Source organism: Embiotoca jacksoni, unplaced genomic scaffold (assembly GCF_022577435.1).
Source record: "Embiotoca jacksoni isolate LCO1_2020_lvr unplaced genomic scaffold, fEmbJac1.0.p SCAF_8, whole genome shotgun sequence".
NCBI classification, from domain to species: domain Eukaryota; kingdom Metazoa; phylum Chordata; class Actinopteri; family Embiotocidae; genus Embiotoca; species Embiotoca jacksoni.
This window is the reverse complement of record NW_027185436.1, coordinates 21,192,828-21,209,691: the sequence shown is the minus strand read 5'-3', so window position 1 is coordinate 21,209,691 and position 16,864 is coordinate 21,192,828. Positions and strand designations below refer to the sequence as shown.

General features: G+C 41.1%; 1 protein-coding gene across 6 annotated transcripts in view; it reads right to left on the bottom strand.

The window, feature by feature from the left end:
- Positions 1 to 16,864, bottom strand: part of arvcfb (ARVCF delta catenin family member b) — a 219,705-nt gene that overhangs the window by 3,205 nt on the left and 199,636 nt on the right. For 3 of the 6 annotated variants that reach the window (XM_069138258.1, XM_069138260.1, XM_069138261.1), the window contains 7 exons: positions 14,239 to 14,387; positions 11,679 to 11,829; positions 10,617 to 10,830; positions 9,204 to 9,315; positions 8,705 to 8,792; positions 4,855 to 4,946; positions 2,121 to 2,233 (listed from right to left, as the gene is read on the bottom strand). In XM_069138258.1, the coding sequence (XP_068994359.1) occupies positions 2,132 to 2,233; positions 4,855 to 4,946; positions 8,705 to 8,792; positions 9,204 to 9,315; positions 10,617 to 10,830; positions 11,679 to 11,829; positions 14,239 to 14,387 (908 nt within the window). In that variant the 3' untranslated portion in view covers positions 2,121 to 2,131. The remainder of the gene's footprint in view (positions 1 to 2,120; positions 2,234 to 4,854; positions 4,947 to 8,704; positions 8,793 to 9,203; positions 9,316 to 10,616; positions 10,831 to 11,678; positions 11,830 to 14,238; positions 14,388 to 16,864) is intronic. The other 3 variants (XM_069138257.1, XM_069138262.1, XM_069138263.1) reach the window with 1 other exon arrangement.

The following is a 16,864-nucleotide window of genomic DNA, read 5'->3' as shown; positions in this document are numbered from 1 at the left end:
AGTCCAAAATTCAAATTCAAATTTCCCCAATAGAAAAAAAAAAATGGTCAGGTGTAATCTGAAAGGTGTCGCTTGTCGTGACAAATAAAGAGAGAATTAGCAGCCAATGTAGCTCCACTCAGATGTAAGAGGAGCATCCCAGGTGGGGGTGGGCAATATGGGGCTAAAACAATACCACAAGATTTTGGGGTATTTCTGCAATAACAATATTCTTGATTGCATGACAAAATGCTGAAAAATATCTAAATATTCAGTTCAGTAACATACAAATGCAAAAGATGAAGTGTTTTTTAAAAATTTGTTTTTATAGTAGGTAGAAACTCCATTTACCAATCAATGCATGGGAATTCGGAACGAAACTCTCCATTTGTGTTTTCACACCAGACAGCAAAGACAACCAGTCGGCATTTTCACAGTATTTGAAAAATGACATTACTGTCGAGGCTTCAGTCGTGTCAGTCCAGATGGCGAATGGAGGCAAGAGACAGCAAAACAGGTGCTTAATGTGCTGGATGAAACCCTGCATGTGCTAAATGAAGTGAAAACGACTTACCTGATGACTCATTCTTACCATTACCTATAGCTGATTGTAACTTAAGTGGCAAAAATTGCAACGAACACCACAAATCAAAGCACTTAATCTGTCAAGAGTCCCCCTGCGGAGTATTTCGCACGATAGTACAATGGATGGAAATGTAAGAATTTGGATGGAAGGCCACTGACGAGGATGACGGAGATAAGAGGATGACAATTGGGGAAGGCAGTGAGGTCTGATAAGAGGCCACTGGCAGAGGAGAGGACAATGGCAGCAAGGAGGAGGAGGAGGAGGAGAAGAAAGAGGAGGAGAAGGAGGAGGAGGAGGCGGGAAGAGATAAATGCTGCTGGCAGTACAGTGACAACTACTGAAGCTCACCCAGATCAGCCTTGTGAAAGTCATTTAGTGGGATATAAAATGAAGGATCACACCACAGAGAAATACTACTAGAAATAAAACATGTTCACAGGTTTTAGGACACTGCGAATTTAAATTTCTTGCGTGAAATAGAGATTTTTTTTTTTTTTTTTTTTCTCCAACAGACAGCCTTTATTCGATTTTACTGGTTTCAGTTTAGCATTTTACCGAAATACATTTAATTCTCTCCGGTAAAAAAACATGTTTTAGGTCATCTCTGAACCACAAAGATGCAGGTTTTCTTTCTTTCTGTAACTTACAGAAAAATATGATCATTTAAGTTACAATATAAGCCACTAAGTGATCACTTGTATCAGAAATGTACGTACACAATATTCAAATCAACTACTTCAGACCTCAAAATGTACACAAATGCATAAATTCATGTAACCCTCTGTTGTAATCTCTGATTCAATAATGCGTTATATGCCTATTATACGTGTTGCCTTCCATCATCAATTTATCAACTTACATGAATGATTTATCTGAAATCATCTTGCTTTGACCCAATGAAACGGCGTGTACGATGAATGCAGACAGAGGAGAGATCGGGAGTGTGTTTGAATGTGCGCACATCTTTTTCTTCCTCCCGATACTGCTTTTTATTTTTTTTATTAAGGGATAACTGAGTCCCTGGAGGATCTCTTTGGAGTGCAGGAGAATGATTCCCCTTCATCATTTGCCACCGATTTCAGCAAAGGCTGTCAGGGGAAGCAGCGAGTGAGCCTCGGCGTACATTTCAATGAGACAGGTGGTGCTGAATTGTAAACAGAGACCGAAGTCCATCGACTTTCGACGTGGATTGCAGAGCGGAGAAGTCACGTTGTTTTTTTTTTCTGCGTCTGCAATTCATCTTTTAGTGATTAGAGGGCAGATTTACAACTCCAAATTTGTTGTCATTTATGCCCCATTAACCTCAAAACCAAATTCAACATTAAATATAAGACATTAAAAGTTGTTTTCAATTGAATTACAAGTGACGATGACGCAAATTTCCCTGAGAAGAACGAGGTGACTCCTCCGGCTGACTGCTCTGGGTGACTCGCAGGTGATAAAAGTGTGAGGGTGAGAGGAAAAGCAGAACGGGAGTGATGAACAAACAAGGAATGAAAAGGATGCTACAATCCATCCCAATCTTTGGTTTGTGCTTTAATTATTTCAGACCTACCATGCATGCATTTAGACCCAGGAGTCAACAGGTTGGGGCTTAACATCACAAGCGTCCACCAGACTGACCGCAGGCCTGTTACTCCTGATATAGTGTTTCCTATTTGTGTCATTCTGTAGCCACAGGAGGGCGGGTTAAAAAAACAAAAAACAAAACACAGGAAAACAAAAAGAGGTCAATACATTTCACATATACACACACACACACACACACACACACACACACACACACACACACACAGATGCATACAGGATCAGAGAAGCCCGTGTTAGTTCCCTGCCTTTAAGGAAAGCTTGGAAAGAAGTCAGAGTGATTACAAAACATGCAAATGAAAGAGGGAGAGAGCACTTCCAACAGCCAAAGTTGCATTCAAAAGCGGGCAGAAACACCTCCTGGAAGTACAGTCGGCAGACTTCGCATATAGCTTTGGAATAAACGTGAGCAGGCTCGTACACTCTGAAGATAAACACAACTGTTTGCTGCGATTACTGCTGTCTGTAGCTTCAGAGCTGGTTCAAATATTTGCCCTTTCAAGATGTGACAGTCTTATCTTCGACTCTGAAATGCTTTAGTGGTTAGCCTGATAGGATGAAAAGTGCTTGTCAACCAAAATAAAACGGTTGAAGTTTGAACTTTGTTGCTGTGTTCTTTGTTTATATGACTTCAATGGCTGAAAATCCTCAAAAGTTTACACTCCGGTCTCGGCTCTGCGTTTGAGGGCAAACTTTGATTTCATTACAGCTTCGCTAACATTTTGTCAAGGCAGGAAAAACATCAGCTACAATAAAAATCAGCACTGAAAATAGAAACGAAAAAAAGAATTTAACGCCAGCTGAAAATCATTTCTTATGGAGACGTCCGGTGGTTTAACTTGGTGTCTGAATATTGTAAGTTTTAACCAGAGAGCAGTGAAACGTTGCTTTCACTCTGGTGTTGAGCTGCTCTTTAAATAAAAGAAATCACTGCTGATAGAAATGGACATTTTAAATAAAAAAGATCTTGGTTTCATCTCTTAGATATTTTCTGTTATACTAATCTCACAGTCGAAGGAAACACAGAGAACACATGACCCAACTTTAGACTTTAAAGCAAACATATACCTTTTGAATATCACAGTCCTCTTGGAAATGAAAGCTTTGTATGTTTTGTATTGGCAACACTTCACTTAAGGTTGAATAAATTATCATGAATTCCTGCATGACTTCACGCATTAAAACCATGAAATCGTCAGGAAGTAACATGACTTCAAAGTCTTTCATTCACGATCTCTCGCATGAACAACACATTAATTAAAGCTTTAACTAAGGTGCGTACATCATGAATCATCACGAGTTATTAAACATGATCATGTGCTCCAACGTGTGAGAACAATTAATGAGAACAAATGTTTTTCAATTGTTATGATGTCTGAGTTTATATGTTCGTGTCCTATTCATAGTAACCTGCAGGTAAGTGGACAGACCCAAAAATAATAATCACAGATGATGAGTTAATGTTTGAATTAATGTGTTGTTCATGCATGAGCTCATGAATGAAAGACTTTGAACTCATGTTACTTCCTGACGATTTCATGAGGTATTAACGTATTAAATCACTCTGAAGTCATGCAGGAATTCATGATAATTCATGTTTCCTTTTTGTAAAGTTTTCCCATTTAATCATTAAACAATAAAGTGCACTCTTGGTGTAGCTTCCGTTGGCTAATGTTAGCAAACTATATATAGATATTTATTTGTGATTGGCTTCACTGAGTCAGGTCAATAACTTCATGACTATCGTGGTACTGCTTCAGTGCTGCTTGCACTACCGTTACACGACATTTTAGCATTTACCATTACTTACCATAGTAATCTGCGGCCACAGAGGAGGCGACACTTTCTGTATGACTTTAAATCAACGTTGTGAAACTCTAAAAACTTTCAAAAAACTTAAATTATCATAAACTTTTCCCGATTTTTAATAAAAACACAAATAACTAGACACCAACATCAAAGTGATGATATTGTATTCCAGATAAAAACAACAAAGCTGCAGACTATTAACTGGAGACAGATTTAATTTCCAGCCTTTATTCGCCTCAAAAATATTTTTACAAGTTAGTTTTAACTATGACATGGACATATGCAAAGCGAGTCTCTTTACTGCATTCGTTTTAGAGTCCCACAAGGCAAACCCCGTCCGTGAAGCACCAAACCAGCAGAAAAATTAATTACAAAAAGTACTCGAGCGTCATCTGACACATGTCGAACATCCTCTGAGGCCATCATCCTGTGACTCTGCTTTGAGGCTGCATGGCCAATCAGCTCGACGGATAAACAAACTTTGGCTGAAGCGTCTGTATAATCAGCAGACGACCACTTGATAATGCAGCAGCCTGTTCATTGCCAAGGCGAGGGGTCGTCTCCACGAGGAGCGCTTGTTGGCGGTTCTTTTAATCAGTCTCAGATTAATTACTTTACAGACTCCAAAAGCTTACACTCGATTAACTGGTGGCTCACAGATCTGAGGCTGTCCACAGCGCGCGGAAGCTGCGGTGGCAACATTAACAGAGAGCGACAACTTCCAACCTCTTTAAAGAATCGATAGGATTAAGAGCCTCTAATGAGGACCCACCACAGAAAACAGAAAGAGAGAGAGACACAAAGGGAGAGGACGTGGTAATATTTCAATGAGACGTCATTATTTCATCGTCGGTGCCCCGATTCCCTGAAGAGATCAGACGAGCTGTCTGTACCTTTAATGGCTCCCGTTCTGTCAGGTCCACCGAGCCGTCCACTGCCTTGTATTTGCAGTCCTTGTCCCTCTGGTCAATGGTGGAGTATCCATCTAATGAGGTCAGACAACAATAGTCAGCTAATTGCTCTGTCTCTTTGATGGAAAGAAAAGCTCTTGACAGATCAATTGTTGTTTTAACCTGTGAAGAGAAACAGAAAGCTCATCTGCACTGCAGCACTTGGCAGGAAAGTTGTTGGACACGGCGGAGTCGAACCCACACGCCATCACACGCTTGTCTAAACTTTCTCATGTTATTTACCCACAGAGTAAGTCTTAAACAAACTAGATGAAGTATGTTCAAATGGTTTTTGACCCTGTCTTCTAAACCATCTTAACAAATGCACACACAAACAGTATTTTCCGCTCTAACCAGCAGCTTCTCTGAGAACAGCCTGGGATCATGCAGAAGCCGGTTTACTGGAGAAGACTGCGCTGGCCTCACCTTGGTGTAAAAAAAGACCACCATGACACAGGTCACGCAACAAATGTTTGTTAGTTCATATAGGCACACAATTTGGGGCTGGATGGACGGATAAGACAGCTGACTTTCAGCCAGGAGACTGAGATTTGAGTCCGAGGGAAAGTGACAAGGATTTCTTGAAAGAAATATTTTCCTCACTTTAACCACCTCAGATTGTTTTCAAAAATATAACAATATGCTTTTCTTTTTTAACAAAAACTAAGTACATGTTTTTTCTCGCCTGAGCAAAGCGAAACCAGGACACCGACACGCTGTCCTGTAGTGGACTGGCAGGTGTATTACACATTTTGGCGTGACACCAGGTTGCAGACAAATGCTGTGTTTGGTTCTACTTTGATAACGGATGTCCGTAAGGATGTGTGGATTCCTGCACCTCAGGCTCACTTTGCTGTATGACAGCGTTATCAAATGGAGAATTTTCTAGATGCCTCTTGAATCATTTTACGAGAATTTCACCAACATTCAGTCTGTCATATCTGGGAACTTATCTTTGCATTTTGGGTTTGAACGAGGTTTGGATGCACAGTATGAGTTTACGATGACTGACCCAGCGGCGCGTTACTGCTTATTATGAGGAGAACATCTCAAACACAGTTGTCATAAATAAACATCATGAGTTCCGGTTTGCAGCTGCTTTATATAGCAGCATCACACTCTCTCCTTGAAGAAACTCTTCTCCTTGTTGAAAGTCAGTGTGAAAAGCTATATAAATGATTCAAAACTTCTACTAGAGGTAGGAGTGTTTTTTACTTGAAGGGATTGTGAGATGCTCGATAATTACAGGCTCAGCAGCGTGGATATAAAAATTTTAAAAAAACAACATCTTAAAATCTAAAAGAGTGAGTTTGGGGAAAAGGATAGAAAAAAAACACAATGGACAAAAATCTTATTCTATCACCCTCAAGTGTCACAAATGAACATGGAAAAAGACTCAAAAAACACTAAAAGACAGTCAAAGTTGCAATTCTATATTTTTAACACCAGAAGGAATATTTACTTTGAAGGAAGCGCAGCAGAGGAAATGTGCCCTATGATATATTAAGAGTATATTCATTATGAAGTGAGAGAACCACCCACATCTTGCAGTGTTGAGCATCTAATGAAGGCCCAGCTTGGTACAAACATCTTGTCAAGAGAGGGGTCTTGCATACAGCATCAAAGAGCTCATGTCTGAAGCTCAGTCCAAAGCCATCAAACCAAGATCAGAGTGTTCACTGGTTCGAATTTTCAGATAAAAAAAAAAAAGAAAAACATCTTGGCAACGGTTAAAGAACTAGCAGAGGAGATGCCGAATCAAAGACGGCACTATTGGACACCGGAGAGAGATTAGGGGAGAGCTAGCTCTTCTTTGGCTGAGGACGAGCATGCAGTCTGGCTCTTACCTGGGCCCAGCTCATCCATAGGTATCATATCACCACTGCCACATTTCCTGGTGCCTGAAAAGTATTCATATGCCATTTGTAGAAAAAAAAAAAAAAAAAAAAAAAAGGGCACACACACAAAACTGAGTCATTAAGCCAAAACGCTGCTGCTGCTTTCTTTTTTTTTTTTTTTTTTCAGGGTGATGGTTCTCGGCCAGTGATTGAATAATGCAAACTGAGAGTGGGCAGACATGAGCGCTGCCATTCATTTGCATGTATGGATGAAAAAAAAAAAAAAAAAAAAAAAAATCAGGACAGTTAACTGCTGCTGCTACGGTGTTGACTCCTCTGTCAAAGAGATGTTTGTTGTTGGGCCAATGCACTACACAATTTCCCTTCCCGCCCCCGTACATACTGCTGCTGCTGTAGAAAACCTCCACCTGAGTTCTTAATTGTGGAAACAGCAACACAAACTTAAAAGTTCAGGTCATTTTCTTTATCTCTGACACTATTACAATAATTTAAAAACCATCTAAAATGCCTCTCTTCATTTTCATGGAGGATAATTCCATCAAAACTAACCTTCTCAGTGTTGGAAGGTTTTTCTGAAACAGCAGCAGTACGCTGTTCAGAGCTCCACTTCCCATTTTTAGTTGCTGTTTTTCTTTCTGACTCCTATGAATAGCATTATTGCAACATTCAACAATTCAACACACCACAGCTTCACCACGCACGGGATGAGAGTAGTAATGTGGTAAGCACAGCGCTTCAATATAGCCATGAGAAAAAAAATAAACATACATGTCCTCGGTGAGTGGACACGGACACGGACACGCACACACACACACACACACACACACACACACACACACACACACACACACACACACTGTCCAGTAGATGTTAGTAGTTTGTTTCAACCTGCTTTGAGGACTTTCAGTCTTTCGGACAATCTATTATTATATTACTATTTTTTCCATAATTTGTTTTTTGAGCCGCTTCTTAAAAGGATGAGTCCCAAGACTTTTTTTTTTTTATGTCAACAAATCCCATGAAAACCAGAAAACCAACAATGTGTAGCCAAAGGCTGATATACCTTATTCTCCATTGCTGTCCCAACACACTGTTAAACAAGGTGACATGTTCCTTCACCGTCATCAAATGGGCACTGGAGTGTATTTTAAATTAGCCCCACACACAAAATCTGGCTGCCAAAAGTACAAAGCACACACCTGATGAAGATAGTACCTCAAAATTGCAAAATTAATTTCCATTTGGGTAAGTGCCAGGCTGTTTTAGGAAATTACTGAATATGTTTTAATCAGACTGGGTCAAATCCGGCTGAATGATATGAAATTCCAGCAGGCTTCTAATTTTATTAGGCTCGGAGATGCAGTAGCAGTAATACAGTATATTCTCCATCCCTTCCTTAACCTATGGCTGTGAACTCTGGGGAATGACCACAATAATAACATCACGGAGTGGCACCTGGGATGAGATGGATGAAGCTGCGGGGATCTATGATTCTCTGATTTCCCTACTGCGACTGAGATAAGCTTTCCATTTGAAATGAACACAAGAAGTTGTTGTAAATTTGTCAACCAATGGTCAGTCGGTGACAAGGATTCAGCTGTTGCAGTCCAGGACAAAAGTGGAATCTAATGACTATAACATGTTTTTAAAGACTTACATGTTTAACATGAACCAGCTTGGCTCGGGGCTTAGTGCTGACCAAGACATTTTCATGGGATTTGAACATCCTCAGTCTCAGCCTTCAAATAAGGCGTAGTAGTGCATACTCTTTAGTGAACAGGATAACAGAGGCATTTAGTTGTTCTTCATGTCAGTCATATCTAAATCTACTAATTTAGTCCTCTAAGCAGGCAAAAACAGCAACACACACACACACACACACACACACACACACACACACACACACACACACACACACACACACACTGACTGACCTTGGTTCTTCTCCATCAGGGGCAGAGTGGTGTCATCATAACCTGGCTTGCCGTTCTTGGTTGCTTTAGGGGTGGTTGTCACAGCGGGCTGAGAGGAGAGAGGGAGCAGGCAGCATTAAATCATGCAGCTAAAAAAAAAAATATTTCTCTCCTATTTGCCAGTTACGATCGAATAGATAATCATTCTTACCATTTAAAATATAGATATGATAATATAATTATGTTGGCTTAATGTTTTAAACATGTAATATCAGTAAAAGCTTGGTTCATACACAAGTTCATATAAATCTTAGTCGCCAGAGATGTTTTTTTAGGGGTGGCTAATGAAGCTGCTAATACTTTTTTGATGCGCATACTCTATTAGTGGAGCACTTCATTCATGGAAAAGTGGTTGTTCTCAAAATTATATGCATCTAAAATGATTAAAGAATATTTTTTTGTGTCTGGATATCAAAATAACTGCAATAACAACACTTCGGATGCAGATTATATTCAGTACCTGGAAGTGGCTTTTGTTCCAGCCGTCCTTAGTCAAAGTGTTCCTCAGGTCCTTATAACTCCACACTGTCTGCAACACGTGAGACGCTGCCTTTGTTTCGCGTGCTGATTGGCTGAGAGCCACAAAGAAAAAAGGAGGAAATAAATGAAGACACTACTTGAGAACTGAAAATCAGAAACCCCATCTAACCCCAACACGGTGTGCTAGCAAAGCAGCGCTGCAATCAATCTCTTTATTCAAAGACGTTGAGTCCCCCAAGCTGCTTCGGGGTCTACTTTTCAATTCATAGCCAGATGAGTGCACATTTCCTTTCATTAGCTACCTCAGAGCCACCAGTATTAATTACATGTGGGTGGGGGCGGAGGGGCTCACTTCAAAGAAAGCTAATCTCACGAGGCTGAGGGGAAACACAGCTATTTGGTCTGAGAATAAACTATGTATATTCATGCTAGTTGGAGGGACTCTCCATATGATCGATACATCGCCACACGAGGACGAGCCTTTTGAAACGTGCTCTGGATCTTATATTAAAAGGGTGGTGTGGCACGGATACACTTTATTTCACAGTGGTTAACGTCACGGTAACGTCTTGGAAGCAGCAACCTGAACACACACATGTAAAAATGATGCAAATTTTCTTTCAAGGTCATTCTATAATTATTACATGTAGAATATTTCAACGGTGAGTGCTGTTTCAGTTTGGCTCACTGTGAGTAATAAAAACTGATTAAACTAACAGTGTATACACTATGATGGTAAACACACACAAGAAAAAAAAAAAAACCTATTCTCTAGACAGTTGATTAAAAGGCAAATACTTCTGCTGAGTTTTTAACTGTGAAATGCTTTCTGGGGCTCTCCATGCAGCGTGTAATACGTCCGTCAGTCCACCAGAGGATAAGGTGTCAGTGTCACGTTTTGCCTCGCCTAGACGTGAAAAGTTTACGCATCTATGATCGAGGAGATCAACATACCGTAACATATGGAGGTTACACGACGTATGTTTAGTAACTTATCTGACGTACGTAATGTTACTTAAGTAAAATGACGAATTTCAATCCAAACCATGATCTTTTCTTCACCTTTACAAAGTCATTTTTGTGCCTAAACCAAACTGGGACTGGGACTCTTCTCCTAAATCTAACCACGTGGTTTTTTTTATGCCTAAACTACAAGTGTTTAATTTCTACGCTGGAGCGTCAAGACGTGACACCGATACAATATTGTCAAGTGGATTGACTTCTTACACGGCATCTGTTATATCAGGTCGCTCTATGTGTAAAAAATAGTCAAATCAACACTTGGCAACCTCAACAAAATCAATCTGCAACCATAATTTGATCCAAATAAACCAGCATGCTATTTCTCAACCGAGAAACAGTCATAAATCAAGATTAATGACATTAACAGTACCCTGTTTGATGTATTTCTGACCTGGTCCTGTTGATGGCGACCAGCTTCTCGATGGCCTGGGCCTGGATGAGGGAGCGAGCGTTTTCAGAGCTGTCGGTAACGATCTCATGGATGGTGTTGAGGATGGCGACCACAGTGTCCTCCTCCAGGTTCTTGGCTGGCCGCTGCTGACCGCTGGGCAGGTTGGTCACCAAGTCCCGCATGGCATAACTTCCTATAAGGTGAAGTTTTTGTTCTTTAACAAACAATGTTCTACAAAATGAAGGCTTAATTTGAAAAGTCATCGAGTTCAATCCAAAAGAATTGCTCAAGTTACGATTACTGTACTGGTATAGGATCAACTCTGAAGATACTTCAGTGTCCACAATCTCAAATCTAACAAAAATGGTTGGATTCTCACGCATAACAGATGAGAATTGTTTAAAGGGTAAGTTTCACGGTTTTTCAAGTATCTCACATAACAGTACTGAGTAAACTAAACACAGTGTTTGGCCACTTTCAACTGCAGTATAATAAGACCCATCCTAATGTGATTCCAGTGTCAGACTTGGAGAACAAAATGTACACTTCTTTCACATAAAAATGCATTCTCAGCAGTTTGAGTTACCTAAATCAGTTGGGTGTTACAGTGTGTTCCTTCTCACATATGATGGAGGCACAGTAACAAGGAAATATTGCACTGAAATTTCCTAACTGATGCATTTGATTCGACAAACTCAGTCTGCTGAGGCATCATTTTAGCTGTGGCTGAACCTCAAAGTGCATTTTTGCAGAGAGAGAGGACAGGACATTTGATCCCATGTTTACAATGGAATTGCATCACCGAGAGAATCTCAACAAGGCCAGCAGGGAGGAATAATTACAACCACCAATACATCTTTCAGTGTACATGTGACTTGTTTTAAGACAAGTCTTAGAAAAAAAATACAACCAAATCTTTAAGAATTAAGAAACTGCTTTGGTCATTAACCTTTGTCAGGCCTTTCCTATTGTATTGGTCAAATCCACTTTATTGGGGTGAATTTGAAGTCTTAAATCCAGAATGAACGTGCGGTTTGTTACCGATCAGATCTTTGTTGCGGCGATCGATGGACAGGTTGCGCAGGGCGATGGCCACGGCTCGGACCACCTTGTCGGAGTCGGAGCGCAGCAGCTCCACCAGGATGGGAAGACCTTTCTCCTTACGCACCGTGGCTCGGATGTAGTTGGACCACTGAAGAGCAGAAGGATGGGTGTGATGTGACTGCTTTTTATAGGTAGACTGCAGCGTCCTGTTTGACATTGCATATAATATATAGATATATACTGTACTGTATGTACTAAATATACTGTGCATTTTATATTTTATATTTAATATTTTTTACTGCTATTTTACTGCTATTTTATTGCTTTTCTATTATTCTATTATTATTATCTTATTGCTTCTGTATGCTGCTGTAGCGAAAGAAATTTCCCCTCGGGGATTAATAAAGTAACTACCTAACCTAAACCTAACCTAACATTCATTAAGACCTACAGATTCCCACCAGGGAGCTGCCTAGCATGACCACATCTAAATTATTCTGGCCCCTGGAGGACTCCGGGTCACCTTTGTGACACCGATCCAATGTGGAGAGGACATTTTTAAAAATATATGTGCTTTCATGCTTGCACATACAACCTATATATGCCCCTGTACACTCTATCATTCACTCAGTAACTACAAGACAGCTCATCACTGCTCCTTAGGCTCGACTAATTCCTAACATTACACAGTGGGGCTCTGAATGGACATGTGATATAATTTGTCTTAATTTAAACATCAGTAGATTTTACTTCAAATTTTTTTGTAACATGAAACATTAAGTTTGACATAAAAGGGTTTCTCTTCTAAGCGCTGATACCCCAAGAGATGTAATTAAGCCGAGAACAGGCAGAGCGTGACCACCAGGTGGCAGTAGTAAGCCTTGTAAAGGAGGTTAATCCTGAGGCGCTAAACAGAAAGAAAAGAATGAAGAGGATTCAGAGTAGAAGCTCGGCTATCCTCTCAGGGAGCAGGACATGTTTTGTCCAGCTACCAGATGTGACAGTCTGATGAGGGAGTGGCTCCACAGGTTCCTAAGCCCAGGCCAAGCATCCTGATTAGCTCCAACAGGGAGAATACAGCCCGAAGGAAAGAAGGATTTCACCTCAAAATGCTCACCTTAGCTGAAAATTACTACTTTACAACACTAATAAATGTGACACTCAGAGCTGCATGGGAACTTAAGAAAAAAAAATCAAAAGAGTTCACGTGTTATTTTCCATCAGAGTGGCAACAGCTTGTTTCCGCTGATGAAATCGGAGGACCGGTGGATGTATTTACAGCCTGACACATGGGTGTAAGAAGAGGCGCTTTCGTGATAATGCTGCCGTGGACTCAATACAACCAGTCAGCTGAAAAACATAAGTAACCGCTCTCGCCCGGGGTGCTGTGCATAAACTGGCATCTGACATCCAGCCCTCCCTGTTGATAATTCAACCACTGCCTGCGAGCCAGACAGCCTGTGAGCAGCTCCACAGTCGCTCTAATTGGAATAAATGTCTGGCTGTAGACATTCTCATCTCATCTATCATCACAAGCAAACATCTACTACGGATGAGAGTGTGGTGTGCATTACTTATATAACTCTTATCTAATGTAATGCCACCTCTATGGAAGAGGTTCCTGACTGAGGAAGGTGTTATCAGTACATTTCATCTCTTGCCTCGAATTCCTGTTGGTGTAATTGGGTCAACATAAAATTGCTTGATCACATTACCTGTTCACCAAATACTCAAATGTATCTGCATAAACATATTGTATATTTCCGTCACTCGAGCCTCTGAGCGATCAGTGCTATTTAACTTTGTCAAAGCAGAGCTCATCTTTTTCTCAATGTCAAACCCAGACTATCAGACCCAATTTTACTGCGTGAATATCCAGGTGTGGCGATGCTCCAAAGGGAATCGCTTGCAGTCAATTCATCCTACTGGGCCTTTGGGTAATTTTAACCAATCAGCAAAGACCAGCCACCCCTGCAACTAATTACGGCCATTGTCCACCAAAGCATTTTTTTCTGAGTACAGCTTATCTTTTTAATTGTTTGAATGAAAGCCAGCAGCAGATTTTTCTGGTCAGTGTTGAAAAATAACGCTGCGCTCGTCACTTTCGCCGTCCAATCATAGGGAAGGAGGGGCGGGACAAATGTGGTTAACGACCGACACTGCTCGCTGATTGGTCCGCCCTTCAGAGGGGCTGCGCAAACGCTAAAACGAGCCGAGTTACCAAACTGTTTTCAAAGCGAATACAAATTCAACCTTGAGCCACAGTCGGCAGCCTGACTACAAACTATCTGGAAATTTGATAAATATTTTACTGTCTGAGCTGCCTACATTTGTTCAATCGTCTTTCTGTTTTTAAATTTGTTTATCACACAGTCGCTATGCGGTTTGAAACCCTTTGGAAGCAGGTCTTTTTGACTTTTAAGCCCATCTGACTCATGGTTTTAAAGCTCCCATTGCAACACAGTTACTAAAAAGTCAAGGACAAAGACAGAAACCGGACAAAATGCAAGTAAGTGAGAACAAAACTCAGACAGAACATTGTGTTTTTGCGTTGTACCCTTCCAACCCCAGGACTCACAGTCCACTGTCCAGCGCTGAGGTTTTGCAGAGCCCCGGCAGCTGCCTCCAGGGTGTTGTAGTTCTGGCTCTCCGTCAGCAGCGATAGGTAGAGCCGCACCACTTCTGGCTGATACAGCAGCTCAAAGCCTGCAGGGAAATACAGAGAAACAAACGCACGAGTTTGAATGCCTGGTTAAGACACACAGCTCGGACAGCCCGAGTGAAGGTGCCGGCGGTGCAGTGCTGAGGTTTATCTCGGTCCGTGGGGAGTTTCCTTTTGGCACAGCAAAACAGGAAAGAAGCTTTGGGTTTGCCTTAAATGCACAACTCCTCCGGTAGCAGCAGACAACCTCGTCGAATGGCGCACAATTTGGATTGCAGTTTTAAAAATGTGAGAAAAAAAATTATAGAAATTTTAATCCTGACGGTTAATTTTGTTCCACAATAAATTGCAACTTCTGCATGAAGAAATGTTTGAACAGTGCACGGTACATTTCCACTTAGTAACACTAAAGCACGACCACTGAAAACACTTTAGTGTTATAAACGGGGAGAACACAGGAAGGATAAATTATTGATTCGAGAGCCCCGACCAAACCCTCAGTATTGGAGAGGGAGGTTTATCTCACCAGCACATAAGACATTGCACCACAGTCAATCATTAGGCCTCCCTCTGATGGAAACGTAATTACATTATCAGCTATTAGACAGCGCCGGCACAGGGAGAGACGAGGCGTCGAATCACATCAAATCAAATTTATTCATCCAAGGTTTTTCTTATTTTACACAAACAGGCTCATCGCTGAGAGTTTTTACAAAGGGACCAACGACACGTGAGACAATTCAATTAAAAGGTGGCAATTTGAGCGTGAGGATGTTTCCTCTGTCAAGGTCATAGCGAGCCGCTCACCTCTGGATGGAGTCTTGCATTTTTTATACTGCCAGAAGGGAGGGAGGAGATCTTGTCTAGTTTGTTTTTATTTTTTTGAATTTTAGAGCAAACGTAGACCACAACATACATTTTCAGGGTTTACGTTATATCAGATTTATGAAGCACTCATGTAAAATGATCTTAAGATGTTTAGTTTGCGTACGGAAAATGCAACCAAGAAGCCTTCTACTTCAAAACCGGTATTTCCAATGACATTTACTGATGTGGAAAGTAAATGCCTTTACAGTGAGATGTCTAAACAAAGCCAGAAGTGAGGTGATAGTGTTTCAACAGGGGGCCCAATCAGCTATTACAACACCAAAGCTTTAACAGACTTCTGCAGTCCAGATCACAAGTTAGCTGATGCTTTTGAAAGTGGAGGTTAAAATTGTCTTTTACAGAAAATACAGCTTCCTTCCTATCCTCTACAAGAGCACACAAGCAATTTCAAATCCTCCTTCTATCCCTGAAGGCTCCAAAGAAAGAAAATAGAAGCCAGTGTTTCTTCCCATGTCTTCTAAGGCCAGTATTTCAAAGGTTCTATTTGAAAACCCCAGTATTATGTGGGCAGGCATATACAGTAACCCCATTTGATTGATGTGCACGGGTTCACGAGGCCATCAGTACCTTTTAATGAAATGCAAACAAGAGAGTCTTTTCTGTAACAGTGCAAAAGCAGGAATGTTTCCTTTTTTGTTGGGTTACTTTTCAGTTGAAGAAACAAAAACAGTTAATGACCAAAGTGTCATTTTTGTTCTCGAGAGGTAAACACATGAACTGAAATTCGTGCCTTTAATTCCGCATCTCTCACCGGTAATTAGCAGAAAGCAGAAAGCCTGGGTGCACCCTCAAATTGGCACATTTAGACGGAGCAACATCGTTGTTGGCATTTCCCCCCCCAAGAACATGCCTCCAAAGTGTGTGTGTGGGAGGAACTGCCACAAAATGTGAGAGTATTACTGGAAGTGCTGCTTGAGAAATCTTTAGTTTTTTTTTTTTTAAAGAAGCAGCAGAAATCAGGAGTCGTCAGAGGCCGGGTTGTAACCATGTTCTAAAACATGAATCACATGAATAGATTTTCTCGGGGGCTTACGCGCGAGAGGAGAGCCTCCAAACCAGACACTCAGCAACATTCTGCACGCGCCTCATATTTCTGGGCCTGCTAGGTGCACACTCAGCAAACTGGAGACCATCATGCAAGGCAGTCCCGTTGACAGACATTTCATCTCCAAGGCAGATTCTCTCTGCACAAAATGTCAGCCACGTTGAACCTTCATAAGGACTGCCTGTACTCCAAAACTGCTCCTATTATGAAAACATCTTTTTTTAATTTATTTTTATTACATAATGTGTAAATCCACATTTCTTCCTCCTTCATCTTGTAATTGCTGGAGTTTTGGTCTTGCAACCAACTGAAGCGACTTATGAAATTGGAGTTTTACAAATGAAGGCCTCGGCACAAAAAAAAGAAGAAGAAGACGAGTGCTGTTCCACAAAGGAGGATACAAATTCCAGGAAATTCACAGGGCCTTTACACTGATTCCTTTATCTCACTGTTGAGTCGGAGAGTAACTCTGCCAGACCTTTCACTCAGCCTCCTCAGCAGGGGCTTAATGTCAGCACCGAGTCCCCGAGGTCCGTCCTAATTAGCACTAGCCAGGTCGAGCTCCGTTGGCAGCTGTATGCTGTTGTT